Source organism: Octopus sinensis, linkage group LG2 (assembly GCF_006345805.1).
Source record: "Octopus sinensis linkage group LG2, ASM634580v1, whole genome shotgun sequence".
NCBI classification, from domain to species: domain Eukaryota; kingdom Metazoa; phylum Mollusca; class Cephalopoda; order Octopoda; family Octopodidae; genus Octopus; species Octopus sinensis.
In genome coordinates this window covers 183,446,810-183,468,360 of record NC_042998.1, presented here as the reverse complement: position 1 = coordinate 183,468,360, position 21,551 = coordinate 183,446,810, and the positions used below count along the sequence as shown (strand labels likewise).

The following is a 21,551-nucleotide window of genomic DNA, read 5'->3' as shown; positions in this document are numbered from 1 at the left end:
CACCACTGATGGCCACAGTCCAATGACTGAAGAAAGTAAAAGATACTGATTCTGCTGTTTCCATAGTATTAAAACTACATCCCTACTGGCTACAACTTGAAGCAACTCACTGGAGAAACTAGTAAAATCACATAGGTGCCTTTGAAGGGCCAGATGAATGGGACTAAACTTTGAAGAGTTGAGTTTATTTGCAGAGTGCAATGATTGGCTACAAACTAGAATAGATATGCTCTACCAATGATGAGGGATTAATTGCTAACCCTTCAGATTTAGGAGCCCTTTGTTTCATTATCATCATCGTTTAGCGTCCGCTTTCCATGCTGGCATGGGTTGGACGGTGCAACTGGGGTCTGGGAAACCAGAAGGCGGCACCAGGCCGTGTCTGATCTGGCAATGTTTCTACGGCTGGATGCCCTTCCTAACGCCAACCACTCCATAAGTGTAGTGGGTGCTTTTTACATGCCACTGGCACAGGTGCTAGATGAGGCTGGCAAATGGCCACGATCGGATGGTGCTTTTTATGTGCCACTGGCACGGAAGCCAGTCAGGGCGGCGCTAGCAACGGCCACGTTCGGATGGTTCTCCTATGTGCCACCGGCACTGGTATCACAGCTACAATTTCCATTGATGTTTATACATCATTATTCCTGGAGTATTTTTTAAGGACCAGAGGAAAATCTTTTTAATCTATTTTAAATAATCAGCTTTATTCAGCAATAGAGACTGGCAGAATAAGTACCAAACTTTAAAAAAAAATACTGGGGTCCATTCGTTTGACCAAAATTCTTCAAGGTGGTGCTTCATTGTGGCCAGTCAAATGACAAATAAGTAAGAGATAAAAAAAATCGTTTCAATCATTGAACTGCAATCACTGCCAGTCTGTTTCTTATTTCATTGAATGTCTGACTTAACTTTTTATAAAGGGACTCAACTCAACACATTCTGCTTTATTGGCACAGATTTTCTTCTCACATTTTCATACAAATTTCCAAATGCTGAATTCTAATTAAAGACGTTAAGATAACCCAAATCTGTAACAGGACACTTGCATAGTGGGGGGTTCAAACAAGAATCACTGTTGTGAAGCAAAACAAACTGTCAGCTGAACTGTACCTGTAATTCAAAGATTTAGTCTTGTTACAGTGTCAAACTGTTTCAACTTGAGAATTACATTAATGGTATGAGTCGGCAAGCTGGCAGAAACGTTAGCACTCCGGGCGAAATGCTCAGCGGTATTTCGTCTGCCGTTACATTGTGAGTTCAAATTCCGCCAAGGTCGACTTTACCTTTCATCCTTTCGGGGTCGATTAAATAAGTACCAGTTATGCACTGGGGTCGATATAATCGACTTAATTCGTTTGTCTGTCCTCTCTGTGTTTAGCCCCTTATGGGTAGTAAAGAAATAGGTATACGTGTCAGTGGAATACTCAGCCACTTAAACATGACACATTAATGAGTTGGTAGATTAGGTGATTGAACAACTGATTGCTCATCTTCAAAATACTTTCTCACAAGGCTTAGCCAAGATCTTATATACATTTTTGGTATGGAAAATATAATTCTTTAACTGTAAGAGAAAGATTAGTCCTAAATCAATGAGAAAGGAATAGAAAATAAATCATTGATTAACAATTGTTTAATCATTACAAGTACTCGTTTCTTTTCGGGGTGAGCATATTGCTAGAATATACTGCAATATATTATCAATACATGTTCTAACATTCCCATCCTGATCATATATAAAGTTGGGACACTGAATATTGCAAAGATTTGTACAGCAACTTCTATTGTAACCAACTCACTACCTTTGTACCTATTCATCCATCAAGTTTATAGATTTCCCCTATCTAACCTCAAGCTGGTATTTCATCCTTTAAGTATTCAGATTACTCTGCCAAATGTAATGCTTATTCCCGTTGTTTCATAGCTTCCAGATTTAGATTTTTTCTTTTACAATGACATTGTAAGGCAGGTGTAACAGGCCAGATTGGGCAAGTTTGAAGACAAAACAATGTTTGGGCCAGATATGTCGAGTAAAAATGTTGAAGGGTTCAACATAGGTAATAACAAAGCTTAAGGTAATGTAGGGTACATCATAAAAGTTTAGGGGCAAATTTTACACCTCTTAGGAAATAGCTAATCAAATGAATCCCTGGCTCAACATAATCCAGTTAGGGGCCATAATGCAAATAGTAGACAAAATATAAGAAATCTATAATAATAAAATTGTAGAATCAGTTGCTTTTATTTCAATTCTCTAAACCTAACTAGTTTTTATCCTCTTAATCAACAGTTGCACTTCTACCCATTTGTGTAATAGTAACTCCAATGGCCTTCCTTGACTCCTACATACAATTGTCTACCCTCATTACAACCCAAATAAATTATGTTTGTTATAATATAGCCTTCTGATGCATTTTCTCAATATTTCACAGATGCAACTCTTTTATTGACTTTCCACATTATGTATTTATCTGGTAACACTTTACTCAAGTTACATTCGCACACAGAAACAACTCCATTACACCACTGTGGAAAGATCGTTTCATTCAAAATTTCAAAAACCATCCAACACACTACTGTAAAAACAAATGTTAAATCAGCTGCAAATTCTAACAGAAAAACAACCCCTTATTAAAGTTATATAAAATTTATTTACAATTTATATACATAAACAAAATTACACAAGTCAGAAAAATGTAATCTGAAGGTTGAAAGAATGGCTGGCATATTTAAACAATTCTAAAAAAAGGACGGGAAATGGGAAAAGAAAAAAAGAATAAAAAAAGATGAATATTTTGTTATGAAAATGGTTGAATATAGTTTTCTTGCTGCCAACATTGGGGAAATAATTTGTTTCAAAGAAAAGTAGTGTGATTGCTTTCTCAAAAAACAAAACTGTCAACAGAAGATTACTTTTTTTTCTCAAATGAAAATATCTCAAGAAATGAAAAAGTGGAATGTAACTCATACTTTGTGTGTATGTAGGTGTGATTTTATATATATATATATGTATATATATATATATATGTATAGTGTCAGTAAGTCAATAATGGAGAAAAGTTATTTTTTTAGTTGTTTAATTAAAGAGAAAGTAGCAGCAGCTGTAGAAAAATGTTGAAGTTTTAGTTATTGCTTCTGAGAAAATGATTTGTTTAAAAGAAAATTGTTTTTTCACAAAAATTGAAGGAGAATTAAGTGAAGTTTCACCCTTCAAGAGACAGTTTTGGAAATATCAGAAATCTCTGCCTTAGATTTTCTTGGTTGAAAGATTAAAAAAACCCAAAAGACTTTAATACTGTACATGAGAATTATCCAAATGATTAAGTATGAAAGAGATGTCTCATTGAATAATAGTGATGAAAGAATTTTAGACACTGCATTAGTAGGAGATAATGAATAAATGCTGCCATTACAATACTGTTTTATATAATGTAGTGATACTGCCAATAGTAGAGGTCTTAATTGTGGTATTATTGCAGCCATCACTAAAATAATAAGATGGAAGAGTTCATTTGGTACGAAACATTCAACAATATTTATGCTATTTATATCTTTTAAATATTTAATAGCATGCTGAATATTAAAATCCTGAATTTCATGCGTAAAGCTCCAATAACCTTTGTATGTGGTACAAATATGTAACGATACAAATTCCTGTGTAAGTTAAATGAATGTTAGAAATATTGTTATCTAGAAACCATTTCACACCAGACCAGACCAGACGAGGTTCAACAGTACACCAAATTTCGTGTCGACTAATGTCAAATACACTACATTTGATGTTGATACAGGACAAATGATTATAAAAGACACTAATGATGAATGAAGACATGATAATATTATTACAATGTGGTATGAATCTAAAAATATAAATGCTATCATTAAAAAAAAAAAAATGTCAATGAAATGAAGCCTATTTATCTGTATGGATGCAGAGAGATACCCAAGAATTTACCACTGCCATTAGTGATAAAACTGTATACTTAAGGTCTACTAAAAATGATTCATCAACAGTTCAAATTTCAGTTTCCAGTACAATAACAGCTAGGATTATAATGTGAAAATACAATTTGAAGATGACGTAGTTTTAGTCACTAACTTCACTACTGTCAATAGAAAAGGAATTCAGTAGATCTAAAATACTTCAAAGATAACAATGGCACATGTGGGCAGCATTTGTTACACAGTCACTTCAGTTTCACACATCATTCACATCACTAACAGTAGTTGTTCAAGTCAGCTGGCTTTTTACTCTGTCCATCTTCAATTAATCATTTCATCCTGAGAGATCATTTGCGTCAAACATATCTTGGTCGTACGTTTCAGCTTTGACAATTCGACCACCAAAATATCTTCCGTTTAGTGAACTGATGGCTAATTCCACTTCTGTGAAAGAAAAAAAGAAAGAAAAAATTAAATCCACAATAAAATGTAAGTAATATGCAGAGCAGCATTAAAACATCAAAAATACAATTTTTTTTCTTTTTATATAGGGAACACTTGTTTTGCAGAAGAATTCACTCAAATAAGCATCACCATCATTGTCTTTTAATATCCATTACCATGCTGATATGGATTAGACAAGAGGTAGTATTTTGCAATCAGATATCCTTTCTGCCATCAATCAACCTATACCTGTTCATCATGTCTCTTTATTCACTTTATTCCAAGGTACAGGACATATTTACAGGAGATGTAAACATAACATCATTGGACCCAGTATCATATAAAGAGAAGTTGAAATAAACACCCAAAGGCTTAGCACACTTGTAGACACAGAGATATACAACAGGCTTCTGTACAGTTTCCCACCTACCAATTCTAATCACAAATATACTATATATCATCATCATCATCATTTAACGTCCGCTTTCCATGCTAGCATGAGTTGGACGGTTCAACTGGGGTCTGGGAAGCCCGAAGGCTGCACCAGGCCAGTCAGATCTGGCAGTGTTTCTACAGCTGGATGCCCTTCCTAACGCCAACCACTCCGAGAGTGTAGTGGGTGATTTTATGTGCCACCGACACAGGTGCCAGACGAGGCTGGCGAACGGCCACGCTCGGATGGTGTTTTTATGTGCCACCGACACAGGTGCCAGACAAGGCTAGCAGACGACCACGCTCGGATGGTGTTTTTTTTATGTGCCACCGACACAGGAGCCAGATTAGGCTGGTGATCGGCCACGATTGGATGGTGATTGTTACGTGCCCACAGCATGGAGGCCAGTCGGTGCGGTACTGGCTACGGCCACGTTCAGATGGTTTTCTTGTGTGCCACCGGCACTGGTACCACAAAGATACAAATTCCATTGATGTTCATCTATTTTGATTTTGTTCATCATTTAACGTCTGTTCTCCATGCTAGCATGCGTTGGACAGTTTGACCAGGACTGGTAAGCTGAGGGGCTGCGCCAGACTCCAGTGTGATTTGGTAGGGTTTCTATGGCTGGATGTCCTTCCTAATACCAACCACTCCAAGAATATAAAACCAACACAATTTTATTCATACAGAAGACTGCACCAAGCTCTACTGTCAGCTATGGTATGTTTCTGCAACTGGATGCCCTTCCTAATGCCAACCATTTACTGAGAGTACTGCTGTTACAGCAGCGAGGTTACCAAGTACCTTGCAGGGCAAGACCCTTCAACTGAGAAGGAAGTAGCATCGAAGGTGGTGGCTTTGTGCCATGTGATGAGTAGTAAGAATAGAGGTTCACAAGGGTGCAAAGGGCGAGAAACAGCAAGCAGTGAACCTCAGTGGAAGGAGGAGAGTGTTAGGAAGATGGGTTGTAGGGGAGAGAGTTATTCAACTGTGAATTTAATAAAAAAAAATTACCTTCTTGCTTAGAAAATTCAACATAAATCTTTACTATTATTTCAGCATCTTCATCTTCACTTTGTTTTTCTTGATAGATTATTACTCGATTGACAACACCATATTTTCCACATTCATCTGTAACTTCTGTTTCTAATTCATCATCCAAATCTTCTGGGCCAACCATATTCCGTAAAACCATCACACGACACTGAAGCAACAATGAAATCACAATTTCAGATAAAAAAGAGAATTAAAACATCTTTACATTCTTGCTAAATTTTATCTCTTTGCATTTTAATTTTTTTTTTTTTTTTTTAATGGCAGCATCATTTGAATAGTCTGGCAAATCAAAATATATCAATAAATTGAGAAAATGTATGTAATGCTGAATTCTATTCTAAAATATCAATAAAGAGAAAGGTCTATTTCTCAGTTAAATTAACAGAAACAGAATTAGTTTCCTTGACAACTTATGGATCAATAATCTTCATCTTTTCAACCAAAAATCAGGTTACTTTAGTGGTTCGTTAATTAAGTAGTTAATAAACAAACTAATTTTCTACCATCTCTAAAATTAGTTTTACAAAAAGAATTCTTAAGACCCCCCCATGGTCACAAAAATAGAATTCCCATCACCTAGGAACCAGCCCAGACTGACATGATTTTATGTTACTAGATATGATACAAATGACTTACAATTAATTGGCTCTTTCACTACCATCGATTTATTCAGGCAAATATGAACAAAGATACTTTACAACACATTTCCTCAGACAATTATTGCTAACTACCCAAGAAATCATAACATTCAACAAATCAACACTCCTGTAACTTACATCTGATTTTCGCATTAGTTTCTGCATGACCATGTGTCGTGCGTTACTGCCACTGATTTTCATGTTTTCTTGTTGATCTAATGTCTGTGATTGTTCTTCTTCCAGTGCTTTCTTCTGCAAAGGATCGATACCTTTGCCAAGTATTCCTAATAAAGCTGATTTTGCTTGATCACTCACACTTTTGCCTAAGGCCAGATTCATTCCTGGATTAGGTGTAATACCTGCACATAATAAAAAAAATAATTCTTAGATAAACTCCTTTATTGCAATGTGAAAAGGATATGGATTCAAGTATAATCTGTGAACATGGTTACAATCACTACGCTGAGATGATTCCTCAGAATTACATTCCAGAATATAATTCTAATTTTCATGCATACTATTAAAATTATTTTTTCATATTAATATTATCTCAAGTAGAATTCATTGAGACAAATGCTCCTAATGAATCCTTAAGATAAAGCATCTAAGGTACCTAATTTTCAACTAAACAGAATACAGTAAAGCAGAGTACTATACTTTGCCTTGACAAATATATTTCAATTCAGATATTTTGTGTGGTAAACTGCAAAGGCCTGTACGTACTTAACCAGTGAACCATATCACATGGTAAATAATAGTAAGTATGGGTGTGTACATGCAACTTAGCCCTCTAGCATTCATATTATTCAATTAAATCTGATGCTTATATATTCACATTGTTTTGAATTGATCATAGATAATCTTCTCAGCTTCAAGATTTTGATGATGGGATTGTTTATTTCTAAAACGATACTGTAGGGTAGGTGTAAGAGGTTGGATTCGGTCAGAACATAAAATAAGTTGAATATGGGCCAGATATGGCTGATTTAACCCTTTTGTTACTGTATTTATTTTGAGATGCTCTGTGTTTCTTTCAATTACTTTAAAATATAACAAAGAATTTAGTAAAATAACTTAGTTATCATTCAGCTAGTGTTACTAGGTGACTAAGGTTTGGTGGAAGATTTTAATTTAGAACTTTTGAAAAGACATTTGTATTCAGAGCCAGAGCCGGTTTCAACCAGGTTGGTAATGAAAGGGTTAAATGCTAATGGGTTACATAAATTTCTTTTCATGTTTAGTTCCATTTTTGTTTTGGGTTTGTACACTCTGTAAAGTGGTTGGCATTAGGAAAAGTAACCAGCCATAGAATAGAAATCATGCCACAACAAACATGCAGTCCTCCAGATGATCAGATCCTGTTAAAACATCCAACACATCCTAGCATGGAAGACATTAAATGATGTTTTTACTGCCTTACATTCAATTTTGTATGACAGTATATACACAGGAGGGATAATTTTGTTTACATTAAGAAGATATTTGTATAGTGTTGAAGCACAAGTCTTCAACAATAAGATGCTTTTCTTCTTAAATGCTATTTACCAATGTAGCATAATGAAACAAGATTCACTACAAAACTTGCAACAGGATTTTTTTAACTAAAGCCCATGTGGTGAATTCAACTACTCTATTTCTTAATTACTGGGCAGTAATTCCAAATAAGAACTGACTTGGATTGCAATGAAACTATCCAACTCGTACCAATATGGCAAGTAGATGTAAAAATAATGATGATAAATTTTATCAACCCAACAGAAATTACATGTTAAATTGCAAAATTTCTGCAGACTGGAAACAACAAATTACTCACCTGCAGCTGCTACTGCTGTTGCTGCCGCAGCTGCTGCGGATGCCTGCATCTGAGTCTGTGAAGCTGTTAATGGAGCAGCTGCAGGTAGAGGTGCTGGAATAGTAACCATGGATTCAGAACAGAAAAGAGGAGAAGCTGACGCAGCAATACCAGTTTGGTTTGTTACAGTTGTTACTTGTGATGTGGCAATACCAGAACTGCTCAAAATGGGACTGGCTGAATCCATCAGAGGTGAGGCAGCTGATGTAGATGCACTGGTTGATACTGTAGCTCCAATGTTGTTGTTGGCTCCAAGTGCAGTTGGCATTGCTAGACCAGGTGGTGCCTACACAAGAAAATGAAAGAAAAAAAAGGAATCAATAATTTATCAAATAGAAAATTTTTCTAATTAGTTTTTGGGGACAGAGACACACATGCACACATGAGTACAACTCTAAAAACGAAACCTCAGTTGACCCAAATCTAGACTATATCTGGCATGAGAACTTAGCCAAGTTGCCTGCAATATGCGCTTCATCAGCGTCTCTTGCCTCATCTGTTTCCAATTAAACTGCTTCTACAATCTAAATTCTATCTATTATGGTGAACTCCAAACTTAGTTTATATGTCCCACTCTTCCCCACTTGCTGCCATGTCTAATAACATACCACTTTTCACTCCACTGTAACCTTCTGTGCACATGTATCATCTGCTTGCAACAAGTCCTTTCATGTTACATTTTGAACTACTTCCATAGACATAATTGTTAAATCCGCTTTCATCTATTTTCTTCAACAACATCAAAAGTCAATCCCTTCACATGGAAACAGTCTCTTCTACACATGAACAGCTGAAATTTCTGAAGTCACAACAAAAGGTACGCTTCACAATTAATGATCTTACACAGCAATTACCAAACAGCATTCAGGCAGTAGATATCAAACTAGGCCCTTGATTTACCAAAGGTCCGTGGATATATAACTTGGTTAAAATAGCATTGTAAAGACTCAGTCTCTCAAGACCATAACAAAAACCTGTTTGAACCTTGATCAGCACACAAAGTAAAAATTAAAAATATTTTTTGAGAAATGGTAATTTAAAAGTTTTATGAGAAAATTGTAATTGGACATTAATCTAAATATCCACACAATTTTTTGATCTTGTGGGAGGACATTTAGGTAGCATCTGTATCCAAGTCATGACACTAGCAAACACTACAAGTGCAGTAGCTATCTTAATTGTATTTATGGAAATACTTTTTTGTTTATCGCTTATAATTTACATGCATAAATAGCATACTTTTAGTTGTTTGTTTATTCACATTTCAAAGTCTTTTATTGATATATTTCTTTACTACCCACAAGGGGCTACACACAGAGGGGACAAACAGGGACAGACAAACGGATTAAGTCGATTACATCGACCCCAGTGCGTAACTGGTACTTAATTTATCGACCCCGAAAGGACGAAAGGCAAAGTCGACCTCGGCGGAATTTGAACCCAGAACATAATGGCAGACGAAATACGGCTACGCATTTCGCCCGGCATGCTAACGTTTCTGCCAGTATTGATATCGTCATTGTTGTGATCGTGGCTAACTAGCAGGTTATCACTTAAAAGCCTTATTGTCCCCTACAACCTCCCCACTACCCCTTTTATCCCAAGTACCCATAAAAAATTTTCTACCATCCCCCCAGAAGGCAGCTAATACTGCCTTATTTGAAAAGCTTTTCCAATCCTTATTTTTCATAGCTGTTATCCCTTGTAATCCACATCACCACCTATGTTTTGCTTAAATGATGCTCAACCTTCTTAAGTCCAATGTGAGCATCAAGTGCAGCCATGTCAGGCTTGGAAAGCTTACAAAGGTTTTGGAACGGTCAATTCAATCAACTCTAGTATATGATTGGTACTTTATTTTACTGTTGCTGGAGAGAGGATGAAAGCTTAAGTGAAAGCAATATACTCACCAAACTACCACCCATTACACCAACAGCTTGTTGTTGAGCATCCATTGCTGTGATCTTTGCAGTAACTGCTGCAGCAGCTACAGCTGCAGCAGTTGGCATGCTACTGGGACCTGACGGTGGTTGTAAAGCGTTTGGTGGAGTCACAGCCTGGAAGGAAGATAAAATTCAGTTAACGATAATCATTGTTAATAACTAATAATAAAGATTGAAAATGAAGGAATAGAGAAAGTAATATAGCAGTATAATGAAGGTAAAACGAATCAATATCTATAAAGCTGAAATGCGAAAAATTCGTTTGTCTCATTTTGGGATGGGAACAGATTTTGGGGGACACTTGGTGGGAGTTTGCCTGATTTCAATCAAATTTTCAACATGGTAAAGTGGAAGCAAATTTATAATTTAAGCATGGAAAATGGGTTCGAAATTTTGAAAATTAAGACAAGATTTTTGAAGTTGAAAAAAATTTCTCATTTTTATGTATTTTTGCCTTTTATTTTTTATTGTTTACAGTTTTCATTTTTTTCTGAAAGAAATTTACAGCTGCATGTAGCCCATGTTTAGAGCTTTCATTTGCATGGTCAACTGTCGAAAAATTCCTAAAATAAGTACTAAATTTAACAAAGAAATCCCTTTTTTCCCTTATTTTTAATCGCTCAAATAGTGGCATGTACAAAAGGCAAGTGTGCTTTCCGTTGTCACTGCCTGATATTTATGATTGATCTTTCAAAATATTTTCTTTCTCAACTTACTCAAGATCTTTTGCTTTTTATAAATGGGAGAGAGAGAGTGGGAAAGTGAGAGAAAGAAGAGGGAGAATGTGGCGATAAGAAAAAGAAAGGAAGCAACAGAAAGTAACAACCACACCCTCACCCACACATAGAGCTAGTTGTATATAAAAACAATGAGAAATTAATTCTCTAGAATAGAAATAAGGAAAGATTTCTAATATTGTGTAATCCATACAAGCCTTCATTTGATAATTAATATGAAAAGCTTTGTTGAGACTAATATAAAAATACACTATTACTTAAAAAATATAGCAGTTGTGTTTTATATTTCCAGTAAGTTAATACTTGTCAATATTTCCATAAAACTGAAGTATTACAAAGTTTTATTCATGATACTGTAAACGGTTTTCTTTGAGATTTATACAAAGTTAATTCTATGTTATTTGTTGAGAGACATTAAAACAATTTTATACAGTAAAAATTTTTTTAAATATCCTACAATTCAGACACCAACTATCATTAAATTTGAATTAAATAAGATAAAATAAAAAAAAATTAAAAATTTCTGCAATGCATGATAATTACCTTTCCAACACGTAGATATTGACCACCAAGATCAAAGAGATTCATAGATGAAACTGCATCTTCAGAGGCTTGAGGTGTTTCGTATTCTATGAAGCCGTAACTTCTATAACATAAAAAGTTAGTCCCAGTTCAAAACGAACAAAAAAACCTTTTGTACAGTGACAAGGGATTTTTATACATAGGTTTACTGCAAGTTTTACTTTTCAAGCTTTAATCATAATAAAGAAATTACTAAAATTTAGATTCATAATATTAATTCAAATTATACACTTGTTCTAATTAACATTTTAACAAATCCAATCAATATTTATTTTTATAGTTTTATGAGCAGATTCTAAATAAGAAAATGTAAGTTCTTGCAGAAAGATTTATTTTCAAATTTGCATTCAAGAATATTTGTTTTCATAGCAAACTTCAATGTATTATTCTAAATTCATCCTACTCTAAACTCAACAACATACATTTAACAGGAAATGAAGAAATAAATTTAGAAAAAATATACAAAAGACTTAATGCATACTTATGTTTGCCAGGTTTTGTTGGGTCTTGAGAGAGTTTACAAGTCACAATCTTCCCAAATGCCTCAAAGACACTAAAAGAAATAAAGGAAAAAATTAAGAAACATAATTACCATTGTACAATTTAAATTTTTTAAAACAATTTTTATTTAGATGAGGAATGATGATGATTTTGATGAGGTATTTTCAATGTGAAACCTGATTTATTACTAACACGTAGTTTATCAGTGGCAATGTCGTTAATTGGAAATATAATCTTATAATTCAGAAGATTGCATTGTTAATCACCAACTACCTAACTGCTTCATTATCAGAAATGTATCAAATGGGACTAGATTTAGTTTCATTTTTAGCCCATGCTCTGCGAATCCTGTTTTGTAACACCCAGCATATTCAGTCATAATGCTGATATTAGCAATATTAACCCTTTCGTTACTGTATTTATTTTCAGATGCTCTGTGTTTCTTCCAATTACTTTAAATATAACAAAGTATTTAGTAAAATAACTTAGTTATCATTAAGCTAGTTTTAGGAACATAAATTGTGATTAAGGTTTGGTGGAAAATTTTAATTCAGAACTTTTGAAAACCAGACATTTGTACTAAAGAGCCAGAGCTGGTTTCAGCCGGGTTGGTAACGAAAGGGTTAATATATTCATTTAAAAATGATGTCTTTGCATAACATCTCAGACAAGTATCTTCTGATATATATATCAAATACAAACCTTTGTATATCCATCTCTGTCAAATCCTGATGTATGGATGCAATGTAGATTCGGTTAAAATTCTTTGCTTCCTGAGCAAGCTGTTCAATAATGGGCTGAGCTTGAGGCATGTTGCTTGGTCGACCAACCTTTAAAACAAAGACAAGTTATATTAAACTCTAAGGTATTATATGTTATGTATAAAAGCTGCTTGTAGTTAGAACATTTCAGTTTTTCTAAAATTCAGAATGTGAAAAAAAATGGCATGCAAATAGTTTTTTTTATGTAAGGTTTTGCATTTCAAATGGAAATGTGAATGTACACAAACATTCCACTTGTTGTTGTTGAAATAAAAGGGTGATTAATTTTTTTTTTTTTAATATTTGTTATGGTTTTATTGTAGGATGATGGGTAAGGCATGCAAATTTTCCATGACCTCCATGACTGAGGAATTGGACAAAGGAAAAAAGTCACAAATTACTGTAGTCAAGACATCAGGATACTCTAAGGCCAAAAACTCAGGCTAAGTGGTTGCAACAGAATGGACTTATCAAAAGATACCTAAGAATCAGGTTAAGTCTATTAACCAAGATTAACAGACTAAAATGTTCTTAGTTCAAAAGTATTGGGTTAATTTTGACTTTTCATTCATCCAGGAATGGATAACTTGAGTTATCAATTATGAACTGGGTTATATCTAACCAATAAATATGTGAACTCTTCCCAATATAAGAAATTATTATTAAAAGAACTGAGCTCATAGAACTTCTATTAACATTTTTTTTTTCTTAAAACCATTTGTAGTACTGCAACAAAGCGGTTGAGTCCCTTTCTAGCATTGGGCCTCGCAGAGATAAAGTGGCTGAGTTACTTTCAAGTGTGGGACTTCACAGATGTAATGACCCGAGACCATTGGCATTATGTCATGCATGAGAAGAAGACCCACCAAGCCAAGCAAAATCAGTTGTGGCAGATACTGGTGTCACGCAAATTGGCACCCGTGCCAGTGGCATGCAAAAGCACCCATTACACTCAGAGTGGTTAGCGTTAGCAAGGGCATCCAGTTGTAGAAAACCATGCCAAATCAGACTGGAGTCTGGTGCAGCCTTCCAGTGTGCTAGCCCGCTGAAACCATCCAACCCATGCCAGCATGGACAACGAATGTTAAATGATGATGATGATGAATGTATTTTTTCAATGAACGTACAAAATCAAAGAACATTTTAAATTTAGTTATTTCTGAGCTACTCAAAAACTCGCTACACTGTATAAAATATAGGCTAACTTACACATGTACAAATAATTTCATTAATTTCTTCCCTTCCCAAAGAGACAATAATTTGAATCCACTTACACCTCTGATATCAGTCAAATCAAAAAATGAATGAACCAGATGCTATTTTCATGAAATTATATGCGCCACATTTTGTTTTCAAATATTTGTTTTAAAATATGCACAGAATATGGACTGGGGGAGGTAATTTTTGATTCTGCATTCACATGTCTTCCTCTATAAGTTTTTGTCTCTTAGTTTTCTAAGAAATTTTGATTCTGCATTTACATGTCTTATTTCTCTATAAGTTTTTTTTTTACTTGGTTTTTTAAGAAAACACAAAGTGAGCTCTAATAGGCTTTTCCGTGCTTCTAAATAAATCCCAGAAATTAAGAATTTGATATGTTTTTTTCCTCACAAGTTGCTTGCCTGGGTTCATGGGTTCAGTCAAATAAAAAGAAAGAATATTTTATGACCCACATATGAGGAACTACACTATTAAGAAAAATAGGGTTAAATAATTTCACCAAGAAAATACTGGCTGTGTTTTTTTAAAATTTATATTTCCTTTTTTAAATTTATATTGTGAAGGCGCATGGCTCAGTGGTTAGAGCGTCGGGCTTACGATCGTGAGGTTGTGAGCTCGAATCCCGGACTGGGCTGCGTGTTGTGTTCTTGAGCAAGGCACTTTATTTCACGTTGCTCCAGTTCACTCAGCTGTAGAAATGAGTTGCGACGTCACTGGTGCCAAGCTGTATCGACCTTTGTCTTTCCCTTGGATAACACTGGTGGTGTGGAGAGGGGAGGCTGGTATGCATGGGCAACTGCTGGTCTTCCATAAAACAACCTTGCCCGGACTTGTGTCTAGGAGGGTAACTTTCTAGGTGCAATCCCATAGTCATTCATGACCGAAGGGGGTCTTTACCCTTTGCTTTATATTTCCTTTATAATGATACATGTATAATTCACAAGGATAAAAACATTGGTGGGAATAGCAGAAGATAGAAAAAATTAAAATTTACCTTAATATTCCTACCACCAATCATGACACCATTCATCTGTTCCAAAGCCAGCTGGGCAGCTTCAGGGACTTCATATTCAATAAAAGCAAAGCCTTTGTGTTTATTAGTCACAGGGTCCCAAGAGAGATTGACACTCTTTATAGGACCAAATGGTAAAAAAGCTTGCTTTATTGTATCCTCTTTGATTTCAAAATTTATGCTACCAACATAAATCCTGTGAAAAAGAAGAAAATCTTTATTGAAACTATTATTCTAATATGCAATTTGATAATTGGTCATATAATAAATAGCATAGAACTATTTAGAATTTATTCTATTTTAACCTTTAGGAAATAACTCAAAATTAAATTGGGCAAAAAAACGTTTTCCTATGATTCTAATATATTTTAGAAAAGAGAAAATAGGTTAAAATTGGAAATACTTTCAATGTGAATTAGGAAAATGAAATTTAAGAACTGAGATTACACTAACAGAAAAATGAGACGCGACCAAGAGAGACAACTTGTGTAACTACACATACAACACTAGAAAGCGTCCGTTACCCTGGTGAACACAAGGAAATTTATATAAAAAAAATTTAACTACCTCAATTAAGCAACACATTTGGACATTCTGTGGAAAGATTGACTCAAGGATTAGCAAGCTACTAAACAATACTGACAAATCTGATTCCCATTGTCAGACCAAGCCAGAAATTACACAGGGTTGTGACATAAAATGGATCATCATCGTTTAATGTCCGCTTTCCATGCTAGCATGGGTTGAATGATTAGACTGAGGACTAGCAAACCAGATGGCTGCACCAGGCTCCAATCTGATCTGGCAGAGTTTCTACAGCTGGATGCCCTTCCTAAACCCAACCACTGAGTGTAGTGGGTGCTTTTACATGCCACCGGCACGAGGGCCAGTCAGGTGGTACTGGCAACAGCCATGCTCAAATGGTGTTTTTTACGTGCCACCTGCACAGGAGCCAGTCCAGCAGCACTGGCAATGACTTCACTCAAATGTTTTTTCACGTGCCACTGGCATTTTACATGCCACCGGCATGGAAGCCAGTTAGCTGCTCTGGAAACGATCACGCTCGGATGGTGCTCTTAGCACTCCGCTGGCACAGGTGCAAGTCATCAAATTTGATTTGATTTCAATTTCACTTGCCTCAACAGGTCTTTGCAAGCAGATTTTAGTGTCCAATGAAGAAAAGGTACACGTAAGTGGGCTGGTCACACCCTGGCATAGGCCACGGGTTATGGTCTCACTTGGCCTGCCTGGTCTTCTCAAGCACTGCATATTTCCAAAGGTCTTGGTCACTAGTCATGGCGTCAGTGAAGCCTAATGTTCGAAGGTCATACTTCACCACCTCATCCCAGGTCTTCCTGGGTCTACCTCTTCCACAGGTTCCTTCAACCGCTAGGATGTGGCACTTTTTCACAGAGCTATCCTTATCAATTCTCGCCACATGACCATACCAGTGCAGTCATCTCTCTTGCACACCACATCTGATGCTTCTTATGTCCAACTTCTCTCTCAAGGTGCTTACACTCTGTTGAGTAGGCACCTGACATTACGCATCCATCGGAGCATGCTGGCTTCATTCCTTGCGAGCTTATGCATGTCCTCAGCAGTCACGGCCCATGTTTCACTGCCATATAGCATGGCTGTTCGTACACATGCATCATACAGTCTACCTTTTATTTTGAGTGAGAGGCCTTTTGTTCCCAGCAGAGGTAAGAGCTCTCTGAACTTTGCCCAGGCTATTCTTATTTTAGCAGCTACACTTTCAGTGCACCCTCCCCAGCTACTGACTTGGTCACCTAGGTAACAGAAGCTATCAACTACAACTAGTTTTTCTCCTTGGAATATGGCGGAAGTTGCTCTCTGCACATTTTCAGTGTTTATTGCTCCTGAGCATCTGCCACATACAAAAACTATCTTCCTACGCCATTTCTACAGATTAAGCAGGGCCATCTACCAGAAGGGATTTGTGGTTTGTCTGCCTTCCTACTTATTAGGACTTTGGTTTTAGCTAGGCCTTTCAATTCTAATCCTTGCTTCCAAACCTGAAACTTCTCTAGTTCTGATAGTGACTCAGCAATTAGAGCAAGGTAGTCAGCATAGAGGAGCTCCCAGGGGCAAAAAGAAAGCTAGTTTTGATAATTGAAATAACTTACCTGCACATTAATGCTAAGGCCTGCTGCCTTTGAACAGTATTTTGAAAGTTTGCCATTTGCTGAAAACAGAAAGAATAATTTTAAATGACAGTAAATATCTAAAATATGAAAAACTTGTTTTAAATTATAGAAAAACATTAAAATAAAAAAAAACAAACAAAACATTTACTATATAGATATGAAGGACAAAGACTAGTCTGATTTAAATATTTCTATTTAACCTTTTTTTTTTTTCCCATATTTCTACTGAAAAATAATGACTATTTCAATTAATTTTTAAAATAATGTAGATGTTAGTAAAATAACTTGGTTCTTATTAAGCTGGTGTTTTCGAACATAAATTGACAGCCTCAGGTGAGTTGGTATTTAAAGGTCAAATCAAATTATCAATCTGATGATTATCATGTTTAATCTGAATTTGAAGAATCTTCTCAAAGAAATAGCTAAAGCAAGAAGACAAAAAACAAGGCAACAAGCATCACATTTCAACTTTTAACAGTGAAAACAATTCAGACAATGATAATGGATTGTGTCTAGAAACAGAATGGGTGAGAAACTTTAAAAAGTGTTCCGCTTCCAAATTTTCTAAAGAAACCAGACATAATCATAGTCTGTCTGACCTGAAGCCCACTGACCAAATTTGTTTACTCATTCTACTTTAAGTGTTCCAGATAAAACTACAGTGACTAATTACTATAAACAAAAAGAACTTTTTTATTTATTTATTTCACAGCAAATATAACAAAAGGAAGCTACCCAGAGTTACCAATGAAATACTAATGAATCTCTGAGCAGCTTCTACATTATGACCCATTCACTTTGCAACTATTAGGTCTCAGATTAAATCCCACCTCACAGCATTTAGAGTAAGTATTGTCTACCATGGACTTGGGTTAACTTAATCCCAAGGAGTGAGAAATGGTTAGAAGGAAACTGCGTGAAAGAATGTACTTGTAATTCACAAAGGCAGCTTTATCTCACACATACTGTCTCATGCTGATTCTGCTTGAGGGCCATGTTAAGGTTCTGTTCAATAATCAGTCACATAACAGTTGACTAAGCTGGAACAAATCAAACTCACAGATCTATTTAGTTACTTTACAAATAAGACAGACATCTAAATATAAAAGTAGCTAATCCAAACAAAGCAAACTATCAAAAACCATATACTAGCATGAAAAATATAAACATAATACACAGCATCATCATTTAATGTCCATTTTCCACTGATGGCATGGGTTGGACAGTTTGACTGAGGTCTGGAGAGCCAGCAAGTGCACCAGGCTCCAATCTGATCTGGCAGTGTTTCTACAGCCAGATGCCCTTCCTAACGCCAACCACTCCAAGTGTGGTGGGTACTTTTTATGTGCCACTGGCACAAGAGTCACTCAGGCAGGCCTGGCATCAATCAGGTTTGGATAGTGCTTTTTATGTGCCACTGGCACGGGAGCCAGTCAGGGAGTTCTGGCATTGGCCATGCTTTATGTGCCACTGGCATGGGAGCCAGTCAGGAGGTATTGGCATCGGCCATGTTCGGACGGTGCTTTTTACGTGACACAGGCACGGGAGCCAGTCAGGTGGACCTGGCATTGACCACATTCAGCTAGTGCTTTTTACGTTGTCACTGGCACAGGAGCCAGTCAGAGGGCACTGGCCACAGCTATGATATTGATTTTACTTGACTCAAAAGGTCTTCTCAAGCATATCATATCACCCAATGCATCAGGGGTACTTTTAACTGGTCTGGACTTTAGTTGCTGGGTCTTCTATTTATTTATATATATACACACACACACACACATAATTTACCTGTTGTTGATGAGCAATGGTCTGTCGCACCAGGACACTTTTAATACTTTGTTCCATTGCATATTTCTTAGCTTTCTGTATAGCTTCTTGTTGAGATGCTGTCAATTTGGGCAACACAAATGGTTTCTGGTCTCTTTTTGCACCGGGACCTTCAACAATGGGACCTATTTGTTCAGCCTGTGGCGTTTGTAGTTCTTCTGCAGCCAAATCTGTCAGCAAAACCAAAAGATAGTTAAATAAACAATTAAAAATAGGACATGTATTGGAAGAAACTATATAATGATATTGTGTAAAAAAAAAAAAAAAAAAGAAAAAGAAAAAAGAGCCGGAATATGAACAGGGCCAAGACAAATGAAGACTGGGGCAGAGACAAGATTATTTTTTTTTTATTTGAGGCACAGACATAGTCCTTAAGGGATATGGAGAAAAATATAAAAAGGGAAGATACATTAAAAAAATTAAAGTATGAGAGCAAGAATATTAGATCATCCAGACTAATATTGCTTTAAAAGTTTCAGTGATTACTAATCAAGAGTCGTAGAGAGAAAATATCAATGATGTGCACCAGTAGATATAGGCTGTCAGTATTTAGGAATCAAACAATTTACAATATATTCATGTGAAATAAGGATTACCACATCACAAGCACCGATCGACTGATTGCCTCCAGTTTGGCCCTAATTTTGGCCACTGTAGTCTCACCAAAAGCCCCATAAAACAGCTGGCCGTAAGGGTGGCACGAGCAATATTGAACTTCTTACTGATATATAAAAACACAAAAAAAGAGAGAAAAATAGCATTTAAGAACAACATAAAGAGAATAAACGCAGATGCTTTCTAGATTGGCTAAAATATATCATTTAATAGTGACACTGTCCTTGGAATATTCTAGATCAGGCAAAAATTACTGAAAGAGTTAAAAATTTGGGAGCAGGTTGGAAAATGTGCTTAATGTTTTATACTAAAATAAATGGTATTCTCATGAAACACTGCTCCTCTGACAAATTATAACTTACATTTTGTTGGGTTTTTTTTTTTTAACTTAATGTTTAGAAGATTAGGATATTATTATTGGTATAAGTGACATTAAAGTGAAATAACTCCCAATTATTTGGAAAAAAGTGGGAGGGAGGGCATCTAATGTCTTTAATGAGTTAGATAGGTTATAAACTTCAGGGAATTGGAAATTTGATGAATTAATCTTCCAATATCACCAAAAACTAGATACAAAATTAACCCTTTAGTGTTTGCATTATTCTGCCAAAATTAATCCTTTTTTATCCACATTGCCTTGAACTAATCAGGCATTATATTGGTGCTATGAGATTTTGATGAGGTAGCTGTTACTTTTTAAAACGATATTGTAGGGTTGGTGTGAGAGACCAGATCTGGCCAGTCTGAACATAAAACAGGTTTAAATATCCTAAATTTGGTGTGCCTGAACTGAAGACTGAAATCAGGAAGGATATAAACAACCTAGCAATATTTCACTATCAAAACTTTTTAAAGGGGGCCCATAAACAAACAGGATATAGTTAATTGATTTCATGGAGTTAGCATTGTTTACAAAAACAAAATCTAATAGGATTATACAATTTTATTTATGAACTGAAAGTTCCATATGAATATGCAGTTTATAAAAAGCAAAGCATTTTCCTTCAAGGCAAATATTATTTTCATTCAATAAGTATTCTGCAGTCCTAACAAATTATATTCCATGTTATTCTTATTCCATAACTTTTAGAATTTTCAGTAAATAGCATTACATATACGTACGTACATTTATACATACATATATTACCTATATATACACAATATGTTTATTATTAATTTCTATTACTACACTTTTGACTTCAGATTTCTTTACATGTATCAATAAAGCCAGTGTTAGGGAATTTAATGCTTTTATGGGTATAATATTAAACACTAATCTACTCTGTAGTTGAACAGAATGAAGGATGCTAATCAAAAAACAGTATTAATGTTACTTTAAAGTTGATATGAGAATTAATTCTAGTATTTCAGCAACAAAGATTTTTTTTTTGTTAATGAATGTTGGGTCACTAAATGTGCGAATGTACTGAACAGAAAGGAAATGATGATAATCATCATTGTTTAACATCCGTTTTCCGTGCTAGCACGGGTTGGACGGAGATGTTATCAGCAACTGTTATAAAACAGTTGGGATAAAAGTCAAGAAGATTCAATGTGCAAAAAGTAATTAGAAAATGCTTTTGATATACAAGGAAAAGTAAAGAATTGTTCTTTACAATAAGTTCTGTATAATTCTTCAAATAAAATAAATTTACAGCTTGTTAAACAATCCCCATACTATGTATTAGTTGAGCCACATAGATTATAAGATAACATACTTATGAAGGAAAGTTTAAAAGCTAAAACAAAATCCAAGTTCATGATTAAGGAAAGACCCAACCCTACTTGTCAATAATAAAGTATTTTCTAT

General features: G+C 35.4%; 1 protein-coding gene across 6 annotated transcripts in view; it reads right to left on the bottom strand.

Annotated features, from left to right (window-relative positions):
- Nucleotides 1–2,634: 2,634 nt before the first annotated feature.
- LOC115230727 (poly(U)-binding-splicing factor half pint) overlaps nt 2,635–21,551 on the bottom strand; it is a 48,505-nt gene continuing 29,588 nt past the window's right edge. For 2 of the 6 annotated variants that reach the window (XM_029800873.2, XM_029800881.2), the window contains 12 exons: nt 19,723–19,847; nt 19,088–19,296; nt 17,279–17,337; nt 15,111–15,324; nt 12,837–12,964; nt 12,115–12,186; nt 11,595–11,697; nt 10,282–10,428; nt 8,333–8,657; nt 6,658–6,878; nt 5,840–6,029; nt 2,635–4,389 (listed from right to left, as the gene is read on the bottom strand). In XM_029800873.2, the coding sequence (XP_029656733.1) occupies nt 4,280–4,389; nt 5,840–6,029; nt 6,658–6,878; nt 8,333–8,657; nt 10,282–10,428; nt 11,595–11,697; nt 12,115–12,186; nt 12,837–12,964; nt 15,111–15,324; nt 17,279–17,337; nt 19,088–19,144 (1,626 nt within the window). In that variant the 5' untranslated portion in view covers nt 19,145–19,296; nt 19,723–19,847 and the 3' untranslated portion in view covers nt 2,635–4,279. Of the gene's footprint in view, nt 4,390–5,839; nt 6,030–6,657; nt 6,879–8,332; nt 8,658–10,281; nt 10,429–11,594; nt 11,698–12,114; nt 12,187–12,836; nt 12,965–15,110; nt 15,325–17,278; nt 17,338–19,087; nt 19,297–19,722; nt 20,381–21,551 lie in introns of those variants that run through there. The other 4 variants (XM_029800862.2, XM_029800887.2, XM_036500526.1 and 1 more) reach the window with 3 other exon arrangements.